This window comes from Rhineura floridana, chromosome 8 (assembly GCF_030035675.1).
Source record: "Rhineura floridana isolate rRhiFlo1 chromosome 8, rRhiFlo1.hap2, whole genome shotgun sequence".
Taxonomy (NCBI): Eukaryota; Metazoa; Chordata; class Lepidosauria; order Squamata; family Rhineuridae; genus Rhineura; species Rhineura floridana.
Window position 1 is genome coordinate 44,023,419 of NC_084487.1, and position 14,582 is coordinate 44,038,000.

The 14,582-nt window shown below is 39.8% G+C and overlaps 1 protein-coding gene across 4 annotated transcripts in view; it reads right to left on the reverse strand.

Annotated features, from left to right (window-relative positions):
* Positions 1-14,582, reverse strand: part of CSNK1E (casein kinase 1 epsilon) — a 71,512-nt gene that overhangs the window by 18,293 nt on the left and 38,637 nt on the right. For all 4 annotated transcript variants that reach the window (XM_061639127.1, XM_061639126.1, XM_061639125.1 and 1 more), the window contains exons 3-5: positions 7,057-7,167; positions 6,783-6,931; positions 5,887-6,115 (exon numbers count right to left, since the gene is read on the reverse strand). In XM_061639127.1, coding sequence (XP_061495111.1) covers positions 5,887-6,115; positions 6,783-6,931; positions 7,057-7,167 — 489 coding nt within the window. The remainder of the gene's footprint in view (positions 1-5,886; positions 6,116-6,782; positions 6,932-7,056; positions 7,168-14,582) is intronic.

A 14,582-nucleotide genomic window follows, 5' to 3' on the forward strand; every position in this document is an offset into this window, starting at 1 on the left:
TCTCTAAACTAAAAAGCCCCAAATGCTGCAACCTTTCCTCATAAGGGAGTCGCTCCATCCCCTTGATCATTCTGGTTGCCCTCTTCTGAACCTTTTCCAACTCTATAATATCCTTTTTGAGATGAGGCGACCAGAACTGTACACAGTATTCCAAATGCAGTCGCACCATAGATTTATACAACGGCATTATGATATCGGCTGTTTTATTTTCAATACCTTTCCTAATTATCCCTAGCATGGAATTTGCCTTTTTCACAGCTGCCGCACACTGGGTCGACATTTTCATCGTGCTGTCCACTACAACCCCGAGGTCTCTCTCCTGGTCGGTCACCGCCAGTTCAGACCCCATGAGCGTATATGTGAAATTAAGATTTTTTGCTCCAATATGCATAATTTTACACTTGTTTATATTGAACTGCATTTGCCATTTTTCCGCCGATTCACTCAGTTTGGAGAGGTCTTTTTGGAGCTCTTCGCAATCCCTTTTTGTTTTAACAACCCTGAACAATTTAGTGTCGTCAGCAAACTTGGCCACTTCACTGCTCACTCCTAATTCTAGGTCATTAATGAACAAGTTGAAAAGTACAGGTCCCAATACCGATCCTTGAGGGACTCCACTTTCTACAGCCCTCCATTGGGAGAACTGTCCGTTTATTCCTACTCTCTGCTTTCTGCTTCTTAACCAATTCCTTATCCACAAGAGGACCTCTCCTCTTATTCCATGACTGCTAAGCTTCCTCAGAAGCCTTTGGTGAGGCTTCCTACGTTCCTACATTCCTACGGCATGTTCTGTTGAATATACCTGCCATAAGAGCTACAGGCACATCTTCTGATCTATACAGCCACATCTGTAGAAGCAGGAAACCCTGTGCTGATGCAACACACACCTTGAAGGGAGTGTATTGATAAACAACTCAATGATCAGGGCATGTCTCTATAGCCCCTTCCAAGCCAGACACCAGCTTGTTTTGGTAAATAGACACCACAGAGAAGCATGCTTCCTAGCTAACTCTACAAGTTAAAAGGTACATCCTTGACAAATGACTTAAGGCGAAGACTAGCAAGAGAGACTCTTTGGCAAAATCAGCCAAACTGGACTGGAGCCTTGATAAATGATATGACTGCTGGTCTGAGATAAAGAAAACTAATGGTTAATTATTAAGTTGTATTCTTAGGATTTATTAATTCAAACAAAGATTCCCAGAATCTATTTTTGAATGCTTCCAACTAATGCACATTTTCTTAAAAAATGCAGCCCCTTTAAGAAGTATCTCAATCTAGTTCACTCTACTGTATGTTTTCAATAGAGCGCTACACTGCTTGCTATGTGTACCACATGCCTGAATGGACCCTTCATGGATATAAGGTAGCCCTGGACTACTTTATGAAGTGCTATGCATCTAGCTCTGAATTCCAAGACTTGAAGAGAAAAGGAACAGAACTTACCAATATAATACTGCCATTAATTAGTGACTAATACAATCCCCCTCCTCTAGGATGCACACCTTAATGTGGTGAGGGGGATGGAGAGTGTCGAAGAAGCTGAGAGCAATGCCGTCAGGAGTCCAAACCAAGAGGCTAGACTCCTAGCAGGGGCACCCAAGGTGGAATGGGCAAAGCTGGGACACCAGACTAAGATGCATCCAAATTCAAAGGAAGGCAATGGTAAACCAACTCTGAATGCCTTTTACCATGAAAATCCTATGAAGAGAGTATCCAAAATGCAACATGAGATAGTGCTGGAAGATGAGACCCCCAGGCCAGATGGCACTCACCGAGCTACTGGGGAAGAACAATGGACAAGTACAAGTAGCGGTGTGACTAATGATGCAACCAGGTCAAAGCTGAAATGAAGCTCGGAGGCTGATGCACACAGATGTGAAGGGAGAGTCTGGAGTTGTACAATATACACAATAGGAACATGAAATGTGAAAAGCATGAACCAGGGAAAGTTAGAAATTGTCAAGCAAGAAATGGAACGCATCAACATTACAATACATGGCGTGAGTGAATTACAATGGATGAGAATGGGACATTTCAATCAGGCAACTACAAAATATTTTATGCAGGAAATGAGAAATTAAGAAGAAATGGGGGTCCTTTAATAGAGAGAAGTGATGTACCAAAAGCAATTAGGAGCTATAACACAAGGTCTGAGAGAGTGATATCAATGAAATTAAATGGGAAACCGGAGACTTCCGGGAAGGGTGACTTAGCCTGTGCCTGCTTTTGAGACGGGCTCCTGCCTCAAAAGAAGCTTATTCAGATATATCAGTCAGTTTTTTCTTTTTTTTTTGACTGATTAAACTTCTCCCGGGTAGGGAGAAACGAAGAGATTAACCTCAAAGCCTATTTTTGTTGGGACGACCAGATCTCATTAATTTATGGGACGAGGTCCAGCCGACGAAGGTGGGACGGATTTTCAACAGCAAGCTCTATCTGTTAAAGCGAACGTTCATCTTATCTTCTAAGAGAGAACGCACTAACAGGCAAGCACCCTTCTTTCTATATTTTTCTTTTACTTGACTTAAATTGTTGCTGTTTAAAAGAGATTTGCCAGATTGATCGGTTTTTGACATCTCACTGGGGAGCCGTAACTTCTCTCTGCTACGCACTAATTAATAGCTTATCTCTGTTTTTGTTGCAAAAAGCTGTCCTGGATTTGCATTCTAAAGATATACACAGAAGAGGGATTTCTATTCCAGATTTTTATTTTGAAAAATATTATACTGTTTTGAGACTACTCTCTTTTTGGTCTATTTTATTTTGACGAATCTGTTTCTTGACGATTGCCATTAATTGTTTCGATCCTGGGAACTGCATTTTGTTTACTTAACTATTGGAGAGATAAGGCTGTCTGCTCTGTTTATACTGTGATGTCACCAAGTTTGGAGTATTAACCCAATTGTTGCTGAAATAAGAAGTGGTTTTCCTATATTTTTCTTTTAAAATGGCAATTAAGAAAGTGGCTGAGAATCTGGAAATAACTATGTTTCAGAAAATAATGGATGAGATTGAGATAACGAAAATTGAATTGAGTAAAATGAAGCAGGAGATTAAAGATATAAGGGTCCCTGTGAGAGAGGTGACCCTGGAAGGGGTCCCTGTGAGAGAGGAGACCCCGGAGATTGGAACAGGGGTCCCTGTGAGAGAGGAGACCCTGGAGACTGGAATAGGGGTCCCTGTGAGAGAGGAGATCCCGGAGATTGGAACAAATGTGGAACAGGAACAAGATTTGGAGTCTATGGACTTTAGAAATAAAATCTATTGTTTGGAACTCAATGTTATCTCTGAAGAAATTAATGAAGATTCTAGAGATAAAGTTATCAATGGCATGGATTATCTTTTGGACTGGAATGATGTGATGGAGCCCAATATAGAGAAAATCTATGGAATTAACTGCAGCCATGTGACAATGGAAAAACTTTTAAGAGATGACCCAGTGTATTTTGAAAAAAAGAACAGAGATATGATTTTACAGCAGTATTTCAGCAACCTATTCAGAATGGATGGCAAGAAAATATTTGGGATAGAGGTAATTCCCATCAGACTCTTACTATATGACTATGGCTTTGACAGCAAGATTATTATGGAATACTGATAATGGAAGATTGGATATTGAAATTACTGGACTTAACAAGACTACTGAAGATGGAAGATGGAAAATGGAACTACTAGAGATAATAGAACAATGGCTACTGAAATTACTGAACCTAACAGATTCTGATGTGATGGATTAATTGAAATGTTTATTTTGACTATGGTTATGACAATAAGATTATCATAATTAGTAATGAGATGGATTAATCGATATGCTTATCTGGAAAAAAAAAATTGATAGATATATTTCTTAAAGAATTGAAACCTCTCTTTGACTTTTTGTGGAAAGAATAAAGTAATGTTTATGAGATTTGATGATTAAGTAAGATAACTACTGGAGGAAAGTGATTTTATAATATGACTTAAGAGACAGGATTGTTATATATTATAGACTTATAACTGATTTGATCTTTGACAAATGGGAAGTCAATATTTTACTCTTTATTTTTTATTTTTGTTTTTTTTTTTTCTCTTTTTTTCTTTTTGTTTAACTATTTTTGATTTTGTTTTTTGTCTTTGAATGTTTTATGATTTTGTCTTGTATGTTTTATGAAAATCTGAATAAAAATTATTGAAAAAAAAAAAAAAAAAAAAGAAATTAAATGGGAAACCTATTAATATCATCATCCAAGTCTACACTCCAAAGGCAAACACAGAAGAGGAGGAATTGGAGAGATTTTAAAGCAGAAGTACAGGAAGAAATTGATCACATACCAAAACAAGTTGTTCTAATAATCATGGGGGACTGGAATGCAAAAGTAGGGAACAGAGAAGAACTAGAAATTGTGGGGAAATGGGGCTTAGGAGATAGAAATGAAGCAGGAGAAAGACTTATTGAATTCTGTGAAGCCAATAATTTGTTTCATGCAAACACATCACCCTGTGCTTTACAGATTATAGCAAAGCCTTTGACTGTATAGATCATGAGAAACTATGGAATGCTTTAAAAGAAATGGGGGTGCCACAGCATCTGACTGTCCTGATGCGCAACCTATACTCTGGACAAGAGGCTACTGTAAGGACAGAATATGGGGAAACCGACTGGTTCCCAATCGGGATGAGTATGACAGGGGTGTATTTTATAACCCTATTTGTTTAATCTATATGCAGACCAAAATAAAGGAGGTGTGAAAATTGGAGGGAGAATTTAAGATATGCAGATGATACCATACTACTGGCAGAAACCAGTAATGATTTGAAACAAATGCTGTTGAAAGTTAAAGAGGAAAGCACAAAAGCAGGACCACAGCTGAATGTCAAAAAGACTAAAGTAATGACAACGGATTTATGTAATGTGGTGTTGGAGGAGAGCTTTTCAGATACCATAGACAGCGAAAAAGACAAATAATTGGGTGTTAGAACAAATTAAACCAGAATTATCATTAGAAGCTAAAATGATGAAACTGAGGTTATCATACTTTGGACACATAATGAGAAGACATGATTCACTCAAAAAAGACAATAATGCTGGGAAACACAGAAGGGAGTAGAAAAAGAGGAAGGCCAAACAAGAGATGGATTGATTCCATAAAGGAAGCCACAGACCTGAACTTACAAGATTTGAACAGGGTGGTTTATAACAAATGCTGTTGGAGGTTGCCGATTCATAGGGTCGCCATAAGTCATAATCGATTTGATGGCACATAACAAAATATAATCCCACATACATACGCATATCCTGACTGTAGGATTCTGGTGAAAGTCATCATTCCATCCTAAAAGCCCCAAAAAGCTGAATGGCTTAGACTAGTTGATGTTTCAAACACAGACCTCATACTGGATAGTATGCCACATGTTCCCATTTCATCTAGCTTCTTGCTAGTATCTTAGTTATTAGTTTACTAGCTCAAGCACAACCCCATAGCATCACAAAAGGGTTCTGCAGAGAGCCAAAGAAGAGAATGCCCTCAGCCTGTTGTACCAAAAACAAGAAAGATGAACTTGATCTACTATACCTCGTGCTTTGGGCACATCAGAACTTCAAAAAGCACATACTTGAAGACTAAGAAAGTTCAGTATAGTGTTAAATGGTACCCCTTAAGTCATTACACATTTCTGACCTGACCCAACTTTACAAAATTATAACCATTTTGAAACATCTTATGATATAAAACAGAGGTGGAGAATCTGTGGCCCTCCAGATGTTATGGACAACAACTCCCATTATCCCTCATTAGTGGCTATGCTGGCTGGGGCTGTTGGGAGTCCAATGACATCTAGAGGGCACACTGACTTCTTCCATCAAACTGCATTCTTCATTAACATAGGAATATAAAACAAGCTTACCAATCCCAAGATGAGTGTTTATAGAGGCATAGCGGGCTGTGCCGGTCAGATTTTTATTTTCCCGGTAGGGGATGTGTTGATGAGTGCGGGCATCTCGGTACTTCTTGGCCAGGCCGAAGTCAATGATGTACACAAGGTTGCCCTTCTTGCCAAGCCCCATAAGAAAGTTATCTGGCTTCACATCTCGGTGGATGAAATTCTTGGAATGAATGTACTCAATACGGCTGATCTGGAAATGAGGAATATATGAAGAAATTTTTGAAAGCACAGCCACTAATAGCATAGCAAGCTACAAAGCAAACTGCATACCCACAAGAGGGTTAACCTGAAGAGCCATGTGACTTGTGATGTAGTCTCAAAGAGAAATCAGGGGACCTCAAATAGTCTTTGAAATCTAACTTCCTGTACCTCAGAAACCAAAAATATCAGCCTATTCACAGAAACCCTCTGGATGACCAGCAGAAAAAGCTATTTTTCAAGTAGGACATTTCAAATGCATTTATCAGGCCCCATGCTGGAAGCCAGAAGCAGGATTTTCTGGCTACTACCACTTGCCAAAGAGGGGCGGAAAACACAGTACTCAGAGCACCGAAGTCCAAGGGCATCACAAGCTACTAACTCCAGCAACACACCCCACTGCCCTCCCTCCTCACCAATTTCAGGCACTGACCATTAGCCCAGACTCTCCACACACAGCTCATTACGCCTGCCTTTTCTCCTACATGAATACCTGTGCATTTCCAGCCCTTGCAGAATGAGACTCCCTCTGCGTATTTTCTCCATCCTCACTCAAGCGCAATAATTTACGATAATTAAATCTTGAACTACCTCTATGAAGAATGGGAAGAGAGGAGAAAGGCACACGTGAGGGTAAAGGACAAATTATAAGAACTCACCATCTGATCTGCCAAGAGCAGAACAGTCTTGAGGCTGAACTTGCGAGAGCAGAAGTTGAAGAGGTCCTCCAGGCTGGGTCCCAGAAGTTCCATCACCATCACGTTATAGTCGCCCTCTGCTCCACACCACTTAATGGAAGGGATACCCACTAAGAGAGAAGCAAAAGATACACACACACACAAATTATGAGACACCAAGAGGCGGGTACCAAGCATCAGGCTCCAAATCCCATTGTGCCTGATATACCAACTCCTCTTTCTTCAATGAATTTACCTCCTCCCTGCATCATCTTGTAAAATTTGCTTTCGATGTGGAGCTGCGGGTGCTTCGTTTTCACACATTCCAACTTAATGGCTACCTCTTCCCCTGTGGCAATATTGGCACCTGCACAAGTCAAAGAGGTGGGAAAATAATTGTTTATTTAGTACATTTCTATTCCAGCCATCCTCCAAGGAACTTAAAATAGTTTCTCCCCCCCCCCATTTTAATCTCACAACATTTAAGTTAATTTAATTTTAAATGTGTTGTAATCTGATTTTAGACTTTGTACTTTTTATATGCTCTGTTGTATTACTGTGTAATTTTATTGTATTTTTTGTTGTTCACCGCCCAGAGAGCTATTGCTAGTCGGGCGGTATATAGGTTTAATAAATAAATAAATAATAAACAGCCCTGTGAAATAGGTTGGTTGGCTGGTTTGTGCCCATGGTCACCCGGCAAGTTTCATGTCTCAGCAACCATTTGAGCTCAGATCTCCTTAGACCTACTGAGACACTCCTAACCATCACTGCACACTGGATCTCCATTGCTCATGACTTGAGTGAGATGGACACTTTTACTTTCACAGGAAGTTAAGGATGTTAGTTTTTTTTATATTTGGGGAGGGAAGCTACCAAGAATTCAAGGCAAATGTGCTTTTACATAATTAATCAAGCCAGGAGAAGGCAAGAAGAACCTATAGCTAAAGCAAGCATTTGGGAACACCACATTCAAAACCAGAAGTTATGAACTACCCACCTGATGGAGCCTCCCAAATATGGTAAGTGTACACAAACACTTAATAAATGAAAGCCAAGTACTATTTTGCCTCTTATAGGTCCATACACAGAACCCTCAAATGGCACTGAAACACATAGGCTGTTTGTGCAGTGAAGATTTTAGCTTGTTCATCACTGGTCATGTATCAGCTGTAATGAATACACCACAGCAATAGGTGACATTTAAAGTGGTGGAATACCATCCAAGTAAAGAAGCCATTCCTAAACGGATGCATCAGAGGCCAAAGCAGAGCTTTGAATACATGTGGGTGGCTCACCAGTTTGTCCACACTACTCACTAAGAAAATGGAGCACAAGATACTACGTTTGGTCTAGCACAGGGTGGGGAACCTTTTTCTTTTTTTTTTTTCAATAATTTTTATTCAGATTTTCATAAAGCATACAAGACAAAATCATAAAACATTCAAAGACAAAAAACAAAATCAAAAATAGTTAAACAAAAAGAAAAAAAGAAAGAAAAAAAAACAAAAATAAAAAATAAAGAGTAAAATATTGACTTCCCATTTGTCAAAGATCAAATCAGTTATAAGTCTATAATATATAACAATCCTGTCTCTTAAGTCATATTATAAAATCACTTTCCTCCAGTAGTTATCTTACTTAATCATCAAATCTCATAAACATTACTTTATTCTTTCCACAAAAAGTCAAAGAGAGGTTTCAATTCTTTAAGAAATATATCTATCAATTTTTTTTTCCAGATAAGCATATCGATTAATCCATCTCATTACTAATTATGATAATCTTATTGTCATAACCATAGTCAAAATAAACATTTCAATTAATCCATCACATCAGAATCTGTTAGGTTCAGTAATTTCAGTAGCCATTGTTCTATTATCCCTATTAGTTCCATTTTCCATCTTCCATCTTCAGTAGTCTTGTTAAGTCCAGTAATTTCAGTATCCAATCTTCCATCATCAGCATTCCACAATAATCTTGCTGTCAAAGCCATAGTCATATAGTAAGAGTCTGATGGGAATTACCTCTATCCCAAATATTTTCTTGCCATCCATTCTGAATAGGTTGCTGAAATACTGCTGTAAAATCATATCTCTGTTCTTTTTTTCAAAATACACTGGGTCATCTCTTGAAAGTTTTTCCATTGTCACATGGCTGCAGTTAATTCCATAGATTTTCTCTATATTGGGCTCCATCACATCATTCCAGTCCAGAAGATTATCCATGCCATTGATAACTTTATCTCTAGAATCTTCATTAATTTCTTCAGAGATAACATTGAATTCCAAACAATAGATTTTATTTCTAAAGTCCATAGACTCCAAATCTTGTTCCTGTTCCACGTTTGTTCCAATCTCCGGGATCTCCTCTCTCACAGGGACCCCTGTTCCAGTCTCCAGGGTCTCCTCTCTCACAGGGACCCCTGTTCCAGTCTCCAGGGTCTCCTCTCTCACAAGGACCCCTATGTCTTTAATCTCCTGTGTCTCCAAACAATAGATTTTGTTTCTAAAGTCCATAGACTCCAAATCTTTTTCCTGTTCCACGTTTGTTCCAATCTCCGGGGTCTCCTCTCTCACAGGGACCCCTTCCAGGGTCACCTCTCTCACAGGGACCCCTATATCTTTAATCTCCTGCTTCATTTTACTCAATTCAATTTTCAGCTCCTTACAACCCTGTCGCAGGTTTTGTTTCGTTATCTCAATCTCATCCATTATTTTCTGAAACATAGTTATTTCCAGCTTCTCAGCCACTTTCTTAATTGCCATTTTAAAAGAAAAATATAGGAAAACCACTTCTTATTTCAGCAACAATTGGGTTAATACTCCAAACTTGGTGACATCACAGTATAAACAGAGCAGACAGCCTTATCTCTCCATGCTTAAGTAAACAAAATGCAGTTCCCAGGATCGAAACAATTAATGGCGGTCGTCAGAAAACAGATTCGTCAAAATAAAATAGACCAAAAAGAGAGTAGTCTCAGACAATATAATATTCTTCAAAATAAAAATCTGGAATAGAAATCCCTCTTCTGTGTATATCTTTAGAATGCAAATCCAGGACAGCTTTTTGCAACAAAAACAGAGATAAGCTATTAATTAGTGAGTAGCAGAGAGAAGTTATGGCTCCCCAGTGAGATGTCAAAAACCGATCAATCTGGCAAATCTCTTTTAAACAGCAACAATTTAAGTCAAGTAAAAGAAAAATATAGAAAGAAGGGTGCTTGCCTGTTAATGCGTTCTCTCTTAGAAGATAAGATGAACGTTCGCTTTTCCAGATAGAGCTTGTTGTTAAAAATCCGTCCCACCTTCGTCGGCTGGACCTCGTCCCATAAATTAATGAGATCTGGTCGTCCCAACAAAAATAGGCTTTGAGGTTAATCTCTTCGTTTCTCCCTACCCGGGAGAAGTTTAATCAGTCAAAAAAAGAAAAAATCTGACTGATATATCTGAATAAGCTTCTTTTGAGGCAGGAGCCCGTCTCAAAAGCAGGCACAGGCTAAGTCACCCTTCCCGGAAGTTCGGTGGGGAACCTTTTTCAACTCAAAGGCCACATTCTCTTCTAGGCAACCTTCTGAGGACCACATGCCAGTGGTGGCGAGGCCAGAATCAAGTGGGTGGAAGAACAAATTTTAACTTACTCATACATCCTTCTCTATCCTCCATCCAGGCAAACAGGAATAATTATCTGAGTTCAAACACATATTCTAGACAGGAAACAACACTCAAGGACTGTTCAAACTAGGGTCGGTGAGGAGTATGCTGGTGGGAGGGAGAGGCCTGAGATAAGCCCCAAGGGCCAGGTCGAGAGGCCTGGAGGGCCACATTCAGCCTCTGGGCCTGAGGTTCCCCATTCTTGTTCTAGCAGATGATCCATGAACCTGGATCAAGAGCTAGGTTACAATTTCAATTTAGCCATGCATTTGCACTGGGCAAGACAACGATCTCCAATCTCAATTTATTAAAGCAAACAGCCTCACAGCATTAACAGAACTGGAACCCTGCTTCACATATTACATTTTGTAAGTGTGAAAGAAACACATCCATCATGCAGAAACATTTGTGAAGCAGCAGCAACTGGTTGTACACCTCACTGTTGAGGGTTTACTTCATGACAAACCTACACTTGTCGTCGTGTAATGTGCAAAATAGTCTTTAGGAATGAGAACACGCATCAAAAAGAGTGCGAGCGTCTTCCACATCAGGAATGTGGATCCGAATGGGGGCAAATATATTTGAGGACAACATTTATAAGAGTGTTAACTTGACTACGGACACACCATGCTTGATGTATTCCAGAAATATATGGAACACCACCTCTCCCCTCCCCCTCACTGTCATTCCCATGACCCACATCAGCTTTGAAAAAACTATAAAATCAGAATTCTACCAGCAGTGAAGTAACCTCCTGGCTAAGAAGCTCTCATTCACACACATCTCACATCCTAAGACCAAGGCCACATCCATCAAACAATGTGCATATTGTTACCTCTGCAGTAAAACCAGTGACAAGCAAGCAACCAGCTAGCTTTTTGTGTTGCTCTTTCTTCTTTTTGTTAAGTCACACAGCCCCACCTGCCCTGCCTATTCAGGTGTCCTTCTCTTCAGCTTCCCAATGACAAAACATGCAATTATACTTTTGAAAATATAAAAAAACCCTTTTGGTTTATCAATTAACACACACGCATTTTGAATGAAGAAGAAAAATGATTCACTAGCAAATTAAACCACACAGGACTACTACACACAGGGTACCATTATATTTCTCATTTAATTAAATGTTGATATGGGTGGAGCTAAATTTAGCTGCCACCAAGACAAGAAATTGTTGTAGTGCTGCACGTAACCCTATTTAAAAAAATGCTTTTTCGTTTTTTGTTGACAGAGAAGAGGGTGGAGTGTGCCGCGTTTCCCCTTATGGGAACAGAGAGATTCCACCAACCAAAAATGGCAACAGAAAGATGCGCATCCAGCCTACCTACAGCGATTATATCACAGTCTCTTTCTTAATCTCAGGGTTGCCAAATATGTCATTAAGGGATGGCTTTTATTTCAGGACACTACAACTCCACAGAATAGAAACTAGAGAATTAGGCCCCATAGTATAAGGCTTCACAGCAGAGACTGTGTCTAAAATGCACAAACAAGATACAGGGAACGTCACACAAAGTGACCTAAAAAGGACACCCAAACCACCCCAAATCCTTTGAGAAGTTTTGTTATGCCATTCCAAGCCCACCCATGTCTTTCTGTGCCTTGTCACCTCCCAATCAAGTGCAGCCATCTTGCATAGTGGTAATGTATAGGCTGGACAAACAAGTGGCAGTCTCCTCTATTTGAAAGGGACCTTGGGCCAGTAGTACCTAATCCTGTCATCTCAAATATTTGCTTACACACATCCAGATAATCAGCTCCCCAAAACCCCATTTCTATCTTGCTCTAACATACTCCTCTCAGGGCACATCACTATTTTTAACTCTCATTATTCCTACTCTGCTCAGCAGCCTACCCCAGTCTTAACTTGAGGCACCCCCCTTCCATGCAAACGGTTCCACTGCCTTTGATCTTCTGCAGAGACCCTATTCTGGATGGGTGGTCAGACTGTAATCTGTAAGGAACAGGGCCTTCTCAATGGAACTTTCTTCCAAGGAGGTCTGGCAAGTTCAATCTCTCCAGGCCTTTAGGAAGTTAATCAAGGCTTAAATTTTCAAAAGAAAGCTTTTTTAGTTGATTCATTTTTAAGTGCTGTTGCTGAGGCACATTTTAATTGACAGGTAGTTTTTAAAATGATTTTACAATTTGAGAAGTAATCTAAATTGACTTTGAATATAGAATTTGGGTTCTGCTCTAAGCCCTACTTATGAATTAATGTTTCAACCCTGCACTGGTACAAGACTGCCTATAAACATGGCCCTGCAGATTCTGTGCAACAAGAGCCATTCCTGGCTAGCTTGCAGGCAGGATGCAAGTTTTAGAATAAATAATAATAATAATAATTTTATTTTTGTGGTCTGCGTCTCACCCGGAATGCTGGTCCCAAGGAGGATTACAAAGATTTAAAATGGCAAAGTATACATGAAAATCATACAGAAATTTAAAAATACAAAAACATACAAAGAAACTATACATAAACAAATCTATAAAATCCTTAAAAACACTAAAACTCGGGTGGAAATTTAGCCAAACGCATGTATAAAAAGATTTCAGTTATGGTACACAAAATACAACATCCTGAGAATCTCAACTTTCATACTTTGATCACAGCAATGAGGCCTAGAAACTTGCTGAAGATAGGCAAAGCATGCACATAGCACTTCCTCTAGATCAGGGGATCTCAACCTTTCCGTCTCCAGGGCCCACTTGAGAGGACTGCAAATTACCAAGGCCCATCAGTTACAACACTGAAGCCCAGTTTGGCATCAATCTGCTGCCAATTAATGACATAGCTTTCTATTGATATCTAATCCCTCTTTGGAAAGTGCTCAGTTCTTAACCAAGATATTTCCTTGTAGCAGGGAATTCCATAGTTTATCTTTGCTCAAGCTGAGTACAGGTCTTGGCTCTGGAGGTACCATGACTCATCTTCTACACTTCAGGCAACATTTGCTGATCTAGAGGCTCCAAGCACAGAAAGCTTTTTATTTTCTCCCCATCACCACCACCATCAGCCCAACCAAAAGGCAGAGGTTCAATTGTCGGACAGCACTGAGGCCTGTCTGAAACTGCGCTGAAGCCCACTGGTGGTCCCTGGCTCAGCTTGTTAAGCAGTGTTCTAAAAACGTTTTTTGTAATGTTCAGAGGCTTCAATATCCTATGTAACTTCATGCCACTTCCCAGAATCTGCACAGGTTGCAAAACTCTGCTTTTCTTGGTACCATTTATTTTTAGTCTATACACTGAATTATGTTCAAAAATTAACAATTAAATGTGGGGGTCATGCTAAGTTTTCATTCCCAAAGGTTTGAGACAAAAGTGGAGCTTTCAGGATACCCAAGATATTCCCTGAAAATTCAGGGGCCCAATAAGAAGGTAACTCCCCACTGATGACAGGAGGCACTCCGCACATACATCAATTGTCATTCCTTGCAGGCCATCATTGAACATTAAGCACCCAGGCCAAAAGAAAAACCAAATGACATCCCCCCCCACCAAAAAAAAATAATCCTGTATTGTTCTGGAGCTTACTCCTAGCAATGGTGCATACATATAAACTTTTGATTACATTAACTGATGAAAATTAATTCTGTAAATATGTCTACTTTCCCCTCTATTAACATAAAAGGTCAATTATTATTATTATTGACTGCTTATATCACACCCTTCCTCTCCAAGGGGGGACCTAAGACTAAGATATCCCTTTGGCATGCACCAAGACCCCCTGCCCCTCCCAACTGTTTTTAATCTGCTTTATTTTGGGGGTATGTTTAGATGTTTTGCCCGGGGTGTGCATGTTCTAAGCATCACCAGTTATCCTTCTTTGACCCAGGCTCCCAAAAGGTTGGGCACGCCTGCTCCAAGGTAATAACTAGAGAGGCTGAGCTCACCCTTTAAAGCAACAGGCAAGTTGTGCCCATTGTCCCTAAAGAGTATGTATGTGTGTTCTTCCAAATGATTCCAGCCAGTTAGGAATTGCACACGGAACATAACAGTATGATACCACATACCCAGATTTGGCTTAATGAGATTACTGACAGCTAAGAGAGGCAATGCTTTGCCCTCAGGGTAGGGAGGGACCACACTGTTGTCATGGAAACTGCACTATAATAGCAAGACAGAGCATTGT